Below are 18,379 nucleotides of genomic sequence, written 5' to 3' on the forward strand. Positions count from 1 at the left end.
TAGTGACTCTACAACATTTTGCTAAGCTGATGGACAGCAACCGTAATGTGGTTGTTAGGGGGGACCTGATATAGGGGAGAGCATAGTAAACATAGTATTCTTCATGTAAGTGTAGATTAAAAATTAAAAAAAAAAAGAAAGAAAGAAAAGGGGGATTACTCCTTGATAGGATAAAACTATTGGTAAATCAAAGATCAAAGCATGCTTTAAATATCTTTAATGTTGATCACTTAAAGGGTGTCAGATGATCAGCTATGGAGATACTCTTTTCTGATAATATTCCTTTCTCTTAATAAAAAAAAAAAAAAAAGCAGTTACTGTGTGCTGACCTCCAATGAGTTCTGCACAGTGGTATAGAGGGCATGTCAAAGTGTGGGCAAAGGGTCTGTTTGTTTCTATGCAGAAGATCAAGGCCTAGCTTGGATACCCAGAAAATGAACTAAGATACGATATGAGGAGGAGCTTCCGGCATCAGCACTCTCTGGAGGACTTGTGCCGGGGGATGATCATCAAAAAGTCTCCACAGGGATCCGGACGATGCTGCGGTTGTGGCTGCATCCAGCCCACAGTCTCCTGGACTTGCCATAGGAATGAGGAGGGAGATGTCTAGGCTGGCATGTGCATACAGTGAGACAACGAATTTGACCGGATCTGTACTGCAAGTTGTAGCACTCCAAAATCTTATGACTATAGACTATCTACGGTTAAAAGAACATATGGGATGTGAACAGATCCCAGAAATGGGCTGCTTTAATTTGTCTGACTTCTCTCAGACTGTTCAAGTACAGTTGGACAATATCCATCATATCATAGACAAATTTTCACAAATGCCTAGGGTGCCTAAATGGTTTTCTTGGCTTCGCTGGAGATGGATGGTAATTATAGATTTGCTTTGTTTATGTCACCGTATTCCTATTATGTTAATATGTGTGTGCAAATTAGTTAGTAGTTTAAAACCTATACATACTTAAGGTACTCTACAAGAAGATATGTCAAAGAAATAATCAATCCTCCCATGTTTCCTTCCATATGCTACATCTATAGCTTTTCTTCTTTCTTCCTAATTACAATCCTTAAATAGAATTCGTGCCTCATATCGAATTTACCGAGTATCATAATTCCTCCAGGTGGTAAAGATACCTCGAGACAAGTGCTGGGCATAGAAGCCACAGGGCATAAATCTGCAAAGAAGTAAAAAGCTAACCTTTTCAAACAATATGGCTTCTCTCTCACTTACCAACTTTACATTTCCCTGTATGGCCCCGGAAGATGACTGGTTAGCCAGAGACGGGTAAGATTCCTCAAGGGAGGAACAACCTAAGACAGGCACAGTCGCAGGGGGGCCATCAGGTGAGAATTTGGGGATCAACAGAGGTGATGCTCAGAACCTCACCCCCCCTGCTTTGAGAGATGTTTTGCTGCCCTTGTCTAGCCTGGATTAATACTTAGTCCATAGGCACACACCTGATCATCTGATCATCTACATTTGCCCTCTTACAGCACTAAACTATGTTTTCTACCTTTATCTTGCATCTACCTACCACTTCAGCATTTTATTAAAAATAAAAAAAATAATAATAATAAAGGGAGAAATGTGGGATCAACATATAAGTCAAGTACAAAAATCAAACGAATATTCATATTTGACCTGATTGTTTATAGGTCATAATGCGTGATCAAAACCGAAAGTTTCTGTGATGAATGCCCTTGTACTGTTCACCATGTAAAAATTTATTCACTATGTAAGAATTCGTTCACCATGTAAGAACTTGTTCGTTATGCTTCGGAAGATTGGAGACTGACGAGAATTAGACTTGAGATGGATTAATGATTGTACATTGAGCATTGACCCCCCCTATACTGAATTTTATTGTTGTTAACAACCATTTGATCAATAAATATGAGAGATGCCCTCTCAAAAAAAAAAAAAAAAAAGGCAGTGCCTGTAAGTCGTAATTATACCCCAGGGAGATAGAAGGTTTTTTTTTTTGTGTGTGTGTGTGTGTGTGTGTGTGTATAGAGAGGTGGGTGTAAAGGTGCTGGTAAAGGAAGTCTTAATAGAAAGAAGTGACATCTACTTACCTGTCACCGGGGGTAAAAACACACAAACAAAAAAGCAGTATTTTAAAAGCATAACAATCTGGGGCCTTCAGGAGCAAACAGCTTCTGTATAGACCAGTATAAAAATTGACATAATAAAGGAAAATAAATTCACAAAGACTAAATTCTATTAGGTATGCTCTTTAAGAAGGCAGAGAAATTTATATTCCATCTTAGACAAAAATCTATTCAAGAGTTAGAGATTTAAAGATGTTAACTAATTAGAAAATATTAATAAATGAAATACTCTTCAGTGATGGCAAGTGAGTTATTACTATACTTGTATTTTCTCTGGCAAAATAATGGCTCAGTGAACAGACACAAAAGATTTATTTATTTATTAACTAGATGAATGGTTGCTGTACAAAAACCTGAATGCTCTCTGACTATCCTAGGAGCTTTTCTCTAGACTGGCTAAATGGCACATTCTCTTTTGTAATGTAAGCATTAAGTGCTTTTGAACAAGAGTCAATTTATATGCCTTTGTTCAAAATTCAGTTTTAAGTTCCTTTGGTTTCTTTTGTTCCTATTATGTATTTTTAAATAGCCACATAGAGAGTCTTATAGTAGGCATTCAATAAATATTTGCTAACTGCTGCTGAAAACATTAAATCTTACCAATTAATACTTCTGGTTATCACTGAGTCATGATATATAGAGCATATATTGGGGGAAAAATAAATGAAAAGGAGCAAGCCTTACACATCATTAAGTTCAGCTACTCTCCCAAGAAATTCTTCGTAAGTTAAAGAGCCACTTTCTCGAACCAATGTGACGTGTTTTGCTACTTTTTCTGGTAACTTGTTAAGAACCAACTGCGTCTGGTCTGAAATTTGCTGTCCCATGATGAAATGATGTCTTTTGAAATCCAGAAAAAGTGTTGCTTCACATAGTGCCTGTCAAATATATATAAAAGTTACTTTTACATATAATATAAAACAGCAATATACCCATCCCTTCAAGAAAACAAAGAAAAACTAGGAATATCCTTAAGTGGGAGTTCAGGAGAACATAAGCCTAAGGTGGAATTTCTTTTTAAATGAGTATATTTTGAAAGTAAAGATTTATATACATTTCTTAAGATCACATAGCTGAACAAGAAAACAGGATTCACTTATGTTATTTGAAGGGTGAGGAACCTCCAATTCCTGTAATTTTGCCAAGTCAAAAACCATTACACACTTCCACCCCCACACACAGGCACTGAAGTGACTATATTTAATAGGAAGCTTGTTTACCTTATTTAATTTTCCTAAGAGTATTTCCTGACCATATGTCAGATTCCAGACTAAGGGCTTTCCATATATTATCTCACTTATTTCTTACCACAATTGTAAATAAAATAGATTTTTGGTTTGAAAAACCTAAGAAAATTAAAATGGTTAGACAATTTAACCACCTCACACTTTCTGCTTCTAGCTCTTTTGTTTTTTAACTCTTCTAAGGTGTTCAAAAGATTACTGAATTGACTTAAAAATTTAATCACAAAACGTGTATCAAAGTAACTACTTATGCTGAAGTCTTGAAGGATATAATTTTATATATCATGGCTACAGAAGAGTGGAATGTGTTTATTCCAGAACGCTTTTCCTTTGGTAAATAATGATTCACCAGAATATTAAGTACTGAGAATATGGTTAAAATAGAAAATATGGTAAGTTTTCAGTATTTATCTATGTGGACATATTCTTTAAATGAATATGAAAATATCTATTCAATATACATCTTACTATTACTGATAGTAAAAGCAACTAATATTTGAAATAACTTCCATTGTGTAACAGTCTTCTTAGCACTTTACAGATATTCATGAATTCAGTCATTTAAATTCTCATAATAACCATTTTATAGATGAAAAACAGTATAGTTAAGGAAACAAGCCCAGTGGTTAAAATAACAATGTCATATAATAGCTTTTTTTACACAGAAAAAGAAAAACATACTGCAATTTCTAGACATCTTGAACCTGCGTAAGAAATTCCATTTTATTACCTATTAAAGCATAATTCATTTTATCTAACTCAAATTAACATTCATATCACATAAGGCAGGTGAAATAGTAACAATTTTATAGGAAATATTTTGCCAGGAAACCTGTTTTTTCATTTAATAAAAAAAATAAAGTTTTAATTCTAAAATAGAGGATATATAACTTTAAAATATAAAAGCATTTACAATAAGCATTCTCCATAACCACAAATATGTACATTTTGCTTTTGGTTATTACAGTTTAATGTACTACATTTGAGGTTTATTCCTTTAGTCATATTAAATATAAGAAAACTACAATTGTACTAAAAAAGAAAAACCCAACAATTACTGCTTTGAATCTGAGCCTACTTTGCAATGTAAGTATTATATTACAGAGATAAATGAAAGGAAGTCATTGAGGAAAATACAGGCCACTAAAAAAAAAATCTATAGATGAAATTATATATTTTAAATATAGCGAAATACATTCATAGCAACTATATCCAAAAAGAAACATCTTAGCTTAACAGAAGTCTCTAGATATCAACATTTGTGATTTCTGGATTAGGAAATCTCAGAATACCACGGTGTTACATATTTATTTTTATTCTAGGTAAAGACAGTTTCCAAAACTAAAAAAAAAAAACCAAAAAACCCCAAACCTAACAAACATTTAAAAAAGAACAGTTTAGACATGAAAAGCAGAAGATTAGAATAAAAGTCCTTCCCAAGAAGAAAGCAACTTTACTCTGACACATACTACATATTTACGTGTACACAGTTGTTCTTATTTTTCTTGTTCTAATCCAAATGTGTTGGGAGACATCAGGAACCAATGGCTGTAGGCTGGTATTAGGGAGCAACTGTGTTACATGGCCTTTTTAAAAATTAAATTTAAAAAGTATCACACACCTGCTGCTGTGCTATGTTCTGGGTATGTAATAGTGAAAGAAACAGGGTTCTTCCTACCATGGGACATCTGATAAAGTAGGGAAAAGACAACAATCACACCAATAAACATATAATTACAAAATGAGATGTATAAGCTGAACAAGTCCAGGGTGCTACGAAAGCCTATAAACGGGGGACCTGACCTAGTCTTGTGTCAGGGAAGAAATTCTTGGCCAAACAGTGTTTGATTTGAGATCAGTCATTTAGCCAGAGAAGAGGGGCAGGAGCGGCGAGAGTGACTAATGTTAAGAGGCACAGGCAGGAGGAGACAGCACCAAGAGAGAGGTCATTTACCATTTTTACTGACCCAAAGATAAGACCACATGCCTGCCCAATCTGTGGATGACTAAAATTGTAACGAATGAATCATGTCCATAGAATACCAGAATCAAGACTGAAATAGATACTGATTTGCTGCAATGGAATAAATTATATCAAATATGACTAAAAGTTAAATCCTGAATATGTTTTGAAAAACCTACTGCACAAAAACACATAGGTAAGATGTACTTAAAAGCAGTTAAAATATAAAAGGTATGAAGGTTTCAGTCAAAATAAGTCAAGATAAGAAAGATGCTAAAATAATCCTTAACTCTTGCTAGAAGCATATGTTTAGAGCAAGACATAGTCCCATTGTGCCTGTAATGGTTCTACCACACTGAAGTTTTGTAATTCTAAGCAGGTGCACTAATCTTAAAGGGCATTAATCATTTCAACAGACTTGGGAAGCATAACAAGTCATTTATTATAGATAATCATAGTTCAATAACAATGTGGAACAATATGACAAGTTTGTTCAAACATTGAAGAGCTTACATGTGGAAGATTTATTTTATATAGTTAGAACACAATGGCCAATAAATATAAAGGAGGCAGATTTCATATCAATATAAGAATTTCCTATCATCTATAATTATCCAGATATGTTAAGAGCTGTCTTGTAATGTATGTGAGCTTGCTTTCATTGAAAGTATGGAGGTATTTCAATGAAGATTAAAAGTTCATCTAATAAGTGTTTTAAAAAAGATTTTTGCTTGGGTGAGGAGTAGCTGACCTGTAACCTAGTATTTTACTTCCAAAGTGAAACTTAAATTCACTCTAGCTTTCCTGTACCAACCCAATCAAAATGCAGTGAGACTCTATAATCAACCCAACTGAAACTTTAAATTATACCTACATTACTTAACAGAGAAAAAAATAAAGCTTTTGAAAAACATGGTCTTAACATTTAGTATAAAACATGTAAGGATAGTTTAATCAATGTGCCCACCAAACAGATATCTAAAAAGAAGCCATGGGTGGGGAGAGGAGCCACGTTGGCAGTGTGAGTAGGGCAGCAGAAATCTTCTCCCAAAACCATATAGATATTTGAAAATACAACAAATACAACTCCACCTAAAAGAGAGACCAGAGGATAAAGTACAACAGCCAGGCTACATCTACATCAGAGAGAACTCAGCATCTCACAAAGGGGGTAAGATACAAGCTGCGGCCTGGCAGGACCCGAGCGCTCCCCCCACCACAGCTCACCAGCAGGAGTAAAGGAGTTGGAGCGGGGAGGGAGTGGAAGTGCAGGACTGCTGAATAACCAGCCCTAGTAATCTGCACCGGGAGCGCACACACACATTGCATGGTGAGCTGGATATTAGGGAAAAGGAAAAGTAAAATCTGCAAGTGGGTCCGCACAGCCGGCTCCCCTGGGACAAAAGAAAAGCGAGTGCTTTTTGAAAGTCTTAAAGGGACAGGGGCCTCACAGCTGGACGGAATCTTCACAGCACACTTGGCCCAGCAGGCTGGGAATTCTGAGAAGTTTCGGGTGCCCCAGCCCCCTGTGAGGCAGCGTAGCTCTGAAGCCCCTCACAGCGATAAACAGCCTGCCATTTGTTCCCCCAGCCAGCACGGCCCCGCAACAATGGCGGAGCAGCCTAAGAGTGGGCGTGCCCACAGCAGCCACCCAGAGCCTCCTCCCAGTGCACAGACATCCGGGCCAGACCCAGGGGCCACCAACGGCACACGCCTGCCCAGCGCAGGCAGAGGAAGCTGTGGCAGAGCGCCAAGGGGTGCCGTTCTCACAGGAGAGCAAACCTGGCATGCCTGCCACTCCCCGCAGGACTCTGGGCTACCCCTAGGGCTGCTCCCTGTGTGCAGGTAACTGACACAAGAGTGGGCGTGGAGAGGGGAAGGGCAACCAGCAAGCAGGAAGGAAGCTGACACACGCACCACCTGCCAACGACCACCTCTATTGCCATGAAAAGGCAGAAGAATTTGGTCCAGTCCAGAATTACCCAGACAACCCCCGAGAGAGGGCCTGGGGAGACAGATATAACCAATCTTCCATTCAAAATAAAGGTCATAACCACACTGATGGACCTGCAGAGAAATATGCAAGAGCTAAAGGATCAAGTTAGGAGGGAGAATACAGAAATAAAACAATGTCTGGAAGGACTTAAGAGCAGACTGGATGAGGCACAAGAGACCATTAATGGAATAGAAATCAGAGAACAGGAATACAGAGAAGCTGAGGCAGAGAGAGATAAAACGATCTCCAGGAATGAAAGAATATTAAGAGAACTGTGTGACCAATCCAAATGGAACAATATTCGCATTATAGGGGTACCAGAAGAAGAGAGAGAAAAAAGGATAGAAAGTGTCTTGGAAGAAATAATTGCTGAAAACTTCCCCAAACTGGGGGAGGAAATAGTCTCTCAGACCATGGAAGCCCACAGGTCTCCCAAAACAAGGGACCCAAGGAGGACAACAACAAGACATATAATAATTAAAATGGCAAAGATCAAAGACAAGGACAGAGTATTAAAGGCAGCCAGAGAGAGAAAAAAGGTCACCTACAAAGGTAAACCCATCAGGCTATCATCAGACTTCTTAACAGAAACCTTACAGGCCAGAAGAGAATGGCATGATATACTTAATGCAATGAAACAAAAGGGCCTTGAACCGAGAATACTATATCCAGCACGATTATCATTTAAATATGAAGGAGGGATTAAACAATTCCCAGACAAGCAACAGTTGAGGGAATTTGCCTCCCACAACCTACCTCTACAGGGCATCTTACAGGGACTGCTCTAGATGGAAGCACTCTGAAGGCTAAACAGATATCACCAGAGAAAAAAAAAACACACCAAAGAAAGCAGACCAACCAAACACTAACCAAAGGCAAAAAATAAAACCAACTATTCACAAAAGCAGTCAAAGGAAACACAAAAGAGCACAGAATAAAACACCTAACATATAAAGAAAGGAGGAAGAGTAAGAATGGAGAGAAATAAAGAATCATCACACTGTGTTTATAATAGCTTAATAACGAGTTAAGTTACACAGTTAGATAGTAAAAAAGCTACCTTTGAACCTTTGGTAACCATGAATCTAAAGCCTGCAATGGCAATAAGTACATATCTTTCAATAATCATCCTAATGTAAATGGACTGAATGCACCAATCAAAAGACACAGAGTAATAGAATGGATAAAAAAGCAAGATCTATCCATATGCTGCTTACAAGAGACTCACCTCAAACCCAAAGACATACACAGACTAAAAGTCAAGGTATGGTAAAAAATATTTCATGCAAACAATAGGGAGAAAAAAGCAGGTTTTGCAGTACTTGTATCAGATAAAATAGACTACCAAACAAAGAAAGTAATGAGATAAAGAAGGACATTACATAATGATAAAGGGGTCAGTCCAACAAGAGGATATAACCATTATAAATATATATGCACCCAATACAGGAGCACCAACATATGTGAAACAAATACTAACAGAATTAAAGGAGGAAACAGAATGCAATGCATTGGTTCTAGGAGACTTCAACACACCACTCACTCCAAAGGACAGATCCACCAGACAGAAAATGAGTAAGGACACAGAGGCACTGAACAACACACTAGAACAGATGGACCTAATAGACATCTACAGAACTTTACACCCAAAAGCAGCAGGATACACATTCTTCTCAAGTGAACATGGAACATTTTCCAGAATAGAACACATACTAGGCCACAAAAAGAGCCTCAGTAAATTCAAAAAGATTGAAATTCTACCAACCAACTTCTCAGACCACAAAGGTATAAACTAGAAATAAATTCTAGTACAAAGAAAACAAAAAGGCTCAAACACATGGAGGCTTAACAACATGCTAATAAATAATCAATGGATCAATGACCAAATTAAAATGGAGATCAAGCAATATATGGAGACAAATGACAACAACAGCACAAAGCCCCAACTTCTGTGGGACGCAGCGAAGGCAGTTCTAAGAGGAAAGTATATAGCAATCCAGGCCTATTTAAAGAAGGAAGAACAATCCCAAATGAATAGTCTAAAGTCCCAATTATTGAAATTGGAAAAAGAAGAACAAATGAGGCCTAAAGTCAGCAGAAGGAGGGACATAATAAAGATCAGAGAAGAAATAAATAAAATTGAGAAGACAAGAACAATAGAAAAAAATATCAATGAAACCAAGAGCTGTTTCTTTGAGAAAATAAATAAAATAGATAAGTCCCCAGCCAGACTTATTAAGGGAAAAAGAGAATCTACGCACATCAACAGAATCAGAAATGAGAAAGGAAAAATCATGATGGACCCCACAGAAATACAAGGAATTATTAGAGACTACTGTGAAAATCTATATGCTAACGAGGGGGATATTCTAGAGGAAATGGAAAACTTCCTAGAAAAATACAACCTTCCAAGACTGACCAAGGAAGAAACAGAAAATCTAAACAGACAAATTAACAGCAACGAAAATGAACCAGACAAAATCTCCAGGCCAGATGGATTCACCACTGAGTTTTATGAGACATTTAAAGAAGACATAATACCCATTTTCCTTAAACTTTTCCAAAAAAAAAGAAGAGGAGGGAATACTTCGAAACTCATTCTATGAAGCCAGCATCAATCTAATACCAAAACCAGGCAAAGACCCCACCAAAAAAGAAAATTACTGACCAATATCCCCAATGAACATAGCTGCAAAAATACTCAACAAAATATTAGCAAACTGAATTCAAAAATACATCAAGAGGATCATACAACATGATCAAGTGGGATTCATCTCAAGGATGCAAGGATGGTACAACATTCAAAAATCCATTAACATTATCCACCACATAAACAAAAAGAAGGACAAAAACCACATGATCATCTCCATAGACGCTGAAAAAGCATTTGACAAAATTCAACATGCATTCATGATAAAAACTCTCAACAAAATGGGTATAGAGGGCAAGTACCTCAACATAATAAAGGCCATATATGATAAACCCACAGCCAACATCATACTGAACAGCGAGAAGCTGAAAGCTTTTCCTCTGCGATTGGGAACAAGACAGGGATAACCACTCTCCCCACTGTTATTCAACATAGTACTGGAGGTCTTAGCCATGGCAATTAGACAAAACAAAGAAACACAAGGCATCCAGATTGGTAAAGAAGAAGTCAAACTGTCACTATTTGCAGATTACATGATATTGTGCATGAAAAACCCTAAAGACTCCACTCCAAAACTACTAGAACTAATATCGGAATTCAGCAAAGTTGCAGGATACAAAATTAATACACAGAAATCTGTGGCTTTCCTATACAGTAATGATGAACTAATAGAAAGAGTAATCGGGAACACAATCCCATTCACAATTGCAAAAAGAATAAAATACCTAGGAATAAACCTTACCAAGGAAGTGGAAGACCTATACCCTGAAAACTACAAGACATTCTTAAGAGAAATTAAAGAGGACACTAGCAAATGGAAACCCATCTCATGCTCTTGGCTAGGAAGAATTAATATTGTCAAAATGGCTATCCTGCCTAAAGCAATCTGCAGATTCAATGCAATCCCTATCAAAATACCAACAGCATTTTTCAGTGAACTGGAACAAATAGTTTTAAAATTCATATGGAACCACAATAGACCCTGAATAGCCAAAGCAATCCTGAGAAGGAAGAATAAAGCATGGGGGATCTCACTTCCCAACTTCAAGCTCTACTACAAAGCCACAGTAATCAAAACAATTTGCTACTGGCACAAGAACAGAGCCACGGACCAGCGGAACAGAATAGAGACTCCAGATATTAACCCAAACATATGTGGTCAATTAATATACAATAAAGGAGCCATGGACATACAATAGGAAAATGACAGCCTCTTCAGCAGCTGGTGTTGGCAAAACTGGACAGCTACATGTAAGAGAATGAAACTTGATCATTGTCTAACTCCATACACAAAAGTAAATTTGAAATGGATCAAAGACCTGAATGTAAGAAATGTATGAAACCATAAAACTCTTAGAAAAAAACATAGGCAAAAATCTCTTGGACATAAACATGAGCAACTTCTTCATGAACATATCTCCCTGGGCAAGGGAAACAAAAGCAAAAATGAACAAGTGGGACTATATCAAGCTGAAAAGCTTCTGTACAGCAAAGGACACCACCAATAGAACAAAAAGGCATCCTACAGTATGGGAAAATATGTTCATAAATGACAGATTCAGTAAAGGGTTGACATCCAAAATATATAAAGAGCTCACATACCTCAACAAACAAAAAGCAAATAATCCAATTAAAAAATGGGCAGAGGAGCTGAACAGACACTTCTCCAAAGAAGAAATTCAGATGGCCAACAGACACATGAAAAGATGCTCCACATCGCTAGTCAACAGAGAAATGCAAATTAAAACCACAATGAGATATCACCTCATACCAGTAAGGATCGACACCATCAAAAAGATAAACAACAACAAATATTGGTGAGGTTGTGGAGAAAGGGGAACCCTCCTACACTGCTGGTGGGAATGTAAGTTAGTTCAACCATTGTGGAAAGCAATATGGAGGTTCCTCAAAAAACTAAAAATAGAAATACCATTTAACCAGGGAATTGCACTCCTAGGAATTTACCCTAAGAATGCCGGAGCCCAATTTCAAGAAGACATATGCACCCCTATGTTTATCGCAACACTACTTACAATAGCCAAGAAATGGAAGCAACCTAAGTGTCCATCAGTAGATGAATGGATAAAGAAGATATGGTACATATACACAATGGAATATTATTCAGCCATAAGAAGAAAACAAATCCTACCATTTGCAACAACATGGATGGAGCTAGAGGGTAATATGCACAGTGAAATAAGGCAGGCGAAGAAAGACAAGTACCAAATGATTTCACTCATGTGCAGAGTATAAGAACAAAGAAAACAACTAAAGGAGCAAAACAGCAGCAGACTCACAGAACCCAAGAATGGACTAACAGTTACCAAAGGGAAAGGGACTGGGGATGATGGGTAGAAAGGGGTTTGATGGGTATAAGGGGGGGGGAAGAAAGGGGGCATTATGATTAGTGTGTATAATGTGGGGTTGGGCATGGGGACGGTTGTACAACACAGCGAAGACAAGTAGTGATTCTACAGCATCTTACTATGCTGATGGACAGTGATTGTAATGGGGTATGTGGGGGGGACTTGGTGATGGGGTGAGTTTTGTAAATATAATGTTCCTCATGTAATTGTAGATTAATGATACCAAAAAAAAAAAAAGAAGCTTTGGTTGTTTATTTATTGAGTTACAAAAGGTCCCTTTTGTTTCTGTTTTGATCTGGTGCCTCAACTTTGAATGATAAGGTTTACAATTTGAGGCATCACGATAACTTGTTATCCTATAAATGCACTTGATATCTGGGAAACCTGATCACTAACTCCTTGGTTTAAAAGCGAACACTAGTGACTACTAAATTTAAAAAATACCATACGTGTGATTCAGTGGAAAGGGTAATTTATTTTCATGGTATTCTGAATACCATGAAATAATGATAAACATCACTAACATAAAAACATGACTCTGTGACCTACATGCACTACAGAAGCACAACCAAGGGTGCATGTTCTCAGTCTGTTGAAGCCACCCTATAGTCACTTGCCATAAGCTTTTCAGTGTCCCTCTTTGTTGACTCTGCATATTCTTCTATCAGAGCACATACCATCAGTTAGGTCATTTGACCATCCCCTCTCTGTGAGCTTCTTGAGGACAGCAGCTGTGTTCTCTCTTCTAGCAGATACATAAATACACAATGCTTACAAATAAATACAGTAAATATTGTTGACAGCTTTTGTGTTTTTACAAAACTTCATTCTCTTTTGACTCTTGTTAACTAGTTCAGTCATTTACTAGTACTAACTTGGAGAGAGGCTTAAGTTACAAAACTACATGGAAGAAAAATATAAAATTATAAAAATTTATCATTAATGTTTATGTAAAATGAGAAATATTCATTATTTGATATTAGCAAAATCCTTCCCTCTAGATCATGGAACAGCAGTATTGCATAGGAACATTAATTTGCAAATGCACTGGCATAGAATTCAGCAACAGACAAATCTCTTGTCAAGAGTTTTCAAAGCACTAGCAGCTCTCATACCAGTCTGCCCTCTATGACTTAGTCCTTCCTAGCAGGATAATAATGTGCTTTCAAAAAACATTTGAAAAATTTTCTAAATAAAGAACTATCATTTTGAAACACTTAAGAATATCAAGGATTCCAAAAATGCCACATTCTCTAGTGAGTGGTAACATACATTTGATCACTTCTTTTTCTAACAAATGAACTATTGTAGTTCAAATATTCTTTACAAAGTTATAAAAATTGTATCATGGGTAAATAGCAAAAACAAAACAACAAAAACCTTCATAATTTGCACCATATCCATTCATAAAAGAATTAAAGCAAAGTCAAACAGATGCATAATGAAGCTATTAGGCCAGTCAGAGTCACTATAGAGTGTGGAATACTTGTTCTGGACTTAAAGATCTTAATCAGAAAAAAATTTATAGGAAGTAAACAACAAAAGGAACGAGAGTACTAGGAGATTAAGAATATGCATTTCTGATAGCAAAATAATGTGCCTACTAAATACATTTCACATTTGGAAGAATATACTAACGATATTTAAGAATTCTCTCTGAATCTTCCCTGCCTTTTGGGGAGGAGGAGGGGAAGAGAGAAGTGTGTTACGTGTGTAGACGTGAACTAAAGGATCAGACCACACACACCAAATGACAAATAACATATTTTGGAAACATACGATCATACTCGGGAGGGAAATACAAAGTGCAGCCAGGCAGTATCAAAGGAAAGTTGAGACATCCATACTGTTTCTGAATTCTCAGTTCAGAAAGCATCACTTCTTAGACGTGGTGACTTTAAAACACAGGCGACTATTAGGATCCTTGGTCCGCGGAACTTCATGCCCCAGATGAAATTCTGCATGGATAGAACTCATTTTAGAGCAAGAAGAATGGGCGGATGGGAGAAGAAATAAGTAACTTTATGCATAACATTCAAGAATTATAAACTTCAGTAAGTGTTATGGCAGATTTATAAATACGCCAAGGGAAAGAACTGAAACAGGACAGGATCAGAACATGGACATACACTACAATTTAATAAATGGGCTGAGGACAAACCTGAATAATAGTAAATCCACATTCTGTAACACGACACACATAACAAAAAAATCTCAAAAGCTAACACAGAAAGCTTCCCTTCCATGAACAGCTACTACAACTATTAGCAAGGAAACGTTCTCTCAGCCGGTTCTGAGATAGCTGATTGATTCAACAAAGCAAGGCGTTTGGAAAGAGGAGCAGTGTAGGCTAATTCAGAAATGTAAAACCGATTAAGCAGATCGATGTGGCCATTTCGGGGCTATAGCCCAAAGCAAGGGTTTCCAATCTGGGGCGCCTCTATCGGCAGGGGCGCAAAGGGCTTCTAACAGCACCAGCGTGTTAACTAAACGCACCGGCCACCTCAGCCCATTCACCAGCGCACCTGCACGTTTAATCAACAGCTACCTACGCTGGCTGGGCAACTTGCGCCGGCGGTAATATTCAAGAGCGGTTCCGACCGGGAGGAGGAAAAACTTTCTCTTGATTCCCCAAAACCACTCCCTAAACGGTACAAGCCACCTCCATCCCCGGCTACTGGAAACCGCCGGGTTGGGGACATAGTGTCCACGCGAGGGCCTCCCAAGCCAGCCCCTCGCCCTAAACCGAGGCCTAGAAAGGGCAGCAGGGCGCGGCCTGCCCCTCACTGAAGCCCGGTTCGGCAGCTGAGGCCTGCCCAGTGTTTCTACTCCCAGCCCGAGGGTCTTGGAGCTGTTAGGACAGGAAGCGGCGAAAGGAGAGCACTGCGGAGCTCACCCCAGGTTCAAGGCATCGCGCTTCCGGCAGGAGCGACGCCGCCTCAGTCAGCCGCTCTGCCACGCAGTCGGCGGCCGCGGCTTGGCCTGCTACTCGGTCGCACCTCAGTGACGAAAAAGCCCCGCCCCCCAGCGCGTTGCCTGGAGACAGTGTCCAACTTTCCATTCCAGCGCGCGGCTGGGACTTCCTCGCACCGCTTCTCCTGATGACCCTCGAAACAGGAGCCCGGGATGCCAACTGAGAGGGAAGGGTGGCAGCGAAGGCCACGGACGGGGCCGCGCCTAAGCGGCGTAGGGAGAGGCCTCGCCTGGCAGGCTCCTCGAGGCGGGACTCCAGGAGTTGCTTTGGGTACCGCCTGGCCGACTGCTGCCTACCCTGGCATCCTCCCCCGAGCCGGCTGTTGAGGGCCCAGCCTTGTGACAAAGGCCGCACTGTGAGCCCCCGTTTGGTCAAGCATAAAAGAACACGTAGAAAGTAACTAACACAGGGTGCGAAATGGTAATCCCTAATAAGTGGCAGCTATTATTATGAACATATGTTGGCGATATCCTTGCTTTTCAGACGGTCTATTGTCAATGTTCTCCATTAACCATCTGTTGTGTGCAAGATAGTATAGTAGGTACTCTACAGGCCTTGTTCTTGTGTAAGTAGTTTGATCGAAGTTACATAGACAGTAAACAGCAGAGCAAGAATTTAAGCCCAGATCTGGCTGACACTATTGTCTCTGCTCAGCAGCTACATTAAACTACTTCTTATACTTGTTAACGTTTGGATACCTTGTCCTTCACCAGTCGTTTGTAGATATACCCTGGGAAGACTATCTTGCCCTCTGATAATAGATAATATTTATTGACCATTTATTATGGACCAACCCCTGTCCTAAGTATTTAAAGAGGTATTAATCCTCACAGCTATCTTATGAATTAGGTATTATTAATACCCTCATTTTACAGATGAAGAAACAGGAATTTTCCATTTTTACAGATGGAGAAAGTCAATTAAGTTTTCCAAGGTCAACCAAGTAGTGAGGAGCAGGGCCAGATTCAAACCCAAGCAGACTGAACCAGGAGCTTGTGCTCTTAACTCTTGTTCTAAACTGCTTCAGTAAGATGGTTAGACTCCATCAGGGCCAGGTCCATGTCTGTCTGTATACTTTTATACCTATGGAGGGTGTACTGAGAATTGTCTTCTTGATAACCAGTACAGAGCCTGGCATGCAGTAGTTGCTCAATATTTGAACATTTGATGAATATTTGAACATTGGAAAAACTAAGAGCCTAATAATGAAGTATAAATAGAGATTAGTTTAAAATTAATTAAATTCAACAAGGTCCTATAGTTGAAACTAAACTAATCTGGGCTTGGGAGTCAGGAATATTTTTCTGTAAAAATTGCCTTTAATTAAATATAGCATTGGAGGTTCCAATCAGTGCAATAAAACAAGACAAATAAATAAAAGGCATTCAGATAGGAAAGGAAGAAATAACACTGTATTTGCATACAAAAATACTGTGGAATACAACCAAAAAAAGGCTACTACATCTAATAAGTGAGTTTAGCAAAGTTGCAAGATACAAAGTTAATATAAAAAAATATATCTACTAGTAATGAATAACTGAACATTGGAAATTTTAAAGTACCATTTAGCAGCAAAAAAATTAAATAGGGATAAATTTGACCAAAGGTGTGAAAAATGTAAAAAGATATAAACTGAAAACTACAAAACAATTGTGAGAGAAATTAAAGAGATATATCATGTTCATGGATTAGAAGATTCAATATTTTTAAGATGCATTTCTCTCTGAATTGATCTATAGATTTAAGGCAAGTCCAATAAAAATTGTAGCTGTTTATTTTTGTGGAAATTAATATGGAAATGAGAAGAGCCAGTACACCGTTCTATACTTCATGGAGAGTTTAATGAAGATTGGATTATAGGAGAGACTGCAAGACTAAATATCTAAATATTAATATTAAGTTAGTGTTATTATTGACATATCTAGATAATTCCTTCTCATCCTACAACTTTTTTCTTTGTACAAGCACAATGAATTAACTAGAATGAATTAACTAGAATTAACTTTATTAAGCCAGTAATAAAGATTATCTTAAAAATCAGAAGAGATTAGAAATTCACTCTGGAATAGGATTTAGGAAGTATATTGTAGCAGAATAAGGAAAACTTTATTTTTCCTCATATATAATAGTAGTTAAAGAAAAAGTTTATAGGAAATCATCAATATAAAGAGTAAGAGTTATGGAAGAAGAAACCTCTAAGTTAATCCTTTTAAAAGAAGGATGGATCCTTTGGTAATGACTCTTGCAATTTGTAATGTATATTCAGATTTCATAGTTTATGTCGGTATTTTCCAGTTAAAATACAGAGGCTTCAATAAATTGTAGAAAACAACGTCCTGGAGAGAAGACCAGGAAAACCTCAGAGACTTTTGAAATGGTATTTTTCTAGGAAAGTATGTCCAATGCCTCCTGCTTTTTGAAAGGTCACCTAACATCTGTGACAGGACTGTGGGAATATAAAAGAAAGGCTCTGAGTGGCTTTGGATTGTAAATATCTTTAACTTCCTGTATATAATTCATAAAATCATAAAGTTGAAAGAACTAATAAATCATCTAGTCCAACATTCCTCTTTTATAGATGAGGAAACTGAAAGTCAAAGATGGAAACTGATGTACATAAGGACTACAGAGCAAGTTAAACTGGGTTAAAATCCAGATTTCCTGGCCACTAGGTCTAGTACTTTTCCTCACAATGCTTTACTGCTTTTAATTGAATCAGTAGGGAATGTGGAGGAAAACCAGGCACCTACAATTAAGATTAAAGCGTCTTCATTTAGGATGCTGCACTTTGAGGTTTTTAAATCTTACTGATCCTCAACTTTCTGACTGACTTTTTTTTTGTAGGATTTTGCTGCATATTAAATATATTAACCCTTTTTCTATGTTTTAAATTGAAGATATCTTTTCGCAGTTTATCATTTGTCTTTTGACCTTGCTTAATAGGAATTTTTGACAATGCAAATTTTTGATCATGTCAAACTTATCAAAGTATGTATGTAGTCTAATCTTCATAAAGATAGCAATCATGTTCTTATTGCTTCTGGATTTTCACTATAATTAGGAAAATT

The 18,379-nt window shown here is 37.8% G+C and overlaps 1 protein-coding gene across 5 annotated transcripts in view; it reads right to left on the bottom strand.

Moving 5' to 3' along the window:
• RNF141 (ring finger protein 141) overlaps positions 1-15,387 on the bottom strand; it is a 69,710-nt gene extending 54,323 nt beyond the window's left edge. For 3 of the 5 annotated variants that reach the window (XM_073216178.1, XM_073216177.1, XM_037026323.2), the window contains exons 1-2: positions 15,234-15,387; positions 2,803-2,996 (exon numbers count right to left, since the gene is read on the bottom strand). In XM_073216178.1, the coding sequence (XP_073072279.1) occupies positions 2,803-2,945 (143 nt within the window). In that variant the 5' untranslated portion in view covers positions 2,946-2,996; positions 15,234-15,387. Of the gene's footprint in view, positions 1-2,802; positions 2,997-14,116; positions 14,296-15,233 lie in introns of all 5 variants that reach the window. The other 2 variants (XM_037026325.2, XM_037026324.2) reach the window with 2 other exon arrangements.
• Positions 15,388-18,379: the final 2,992 nt, after the last annotated feature.

This window comes from Manis javanica, chromosome 11 (genome assembly GCF_040802235.1).
Source record: "Manis javanica isolate MJ-LG chromosome 11, MJ_LKY, whole genome shotgun sequence".
Taxonomy (NCBI): Eukaryota; Metazoa; Chordata; class Mammalia; order Pholidota; family Manidae; genus Manis; species Manis javanica.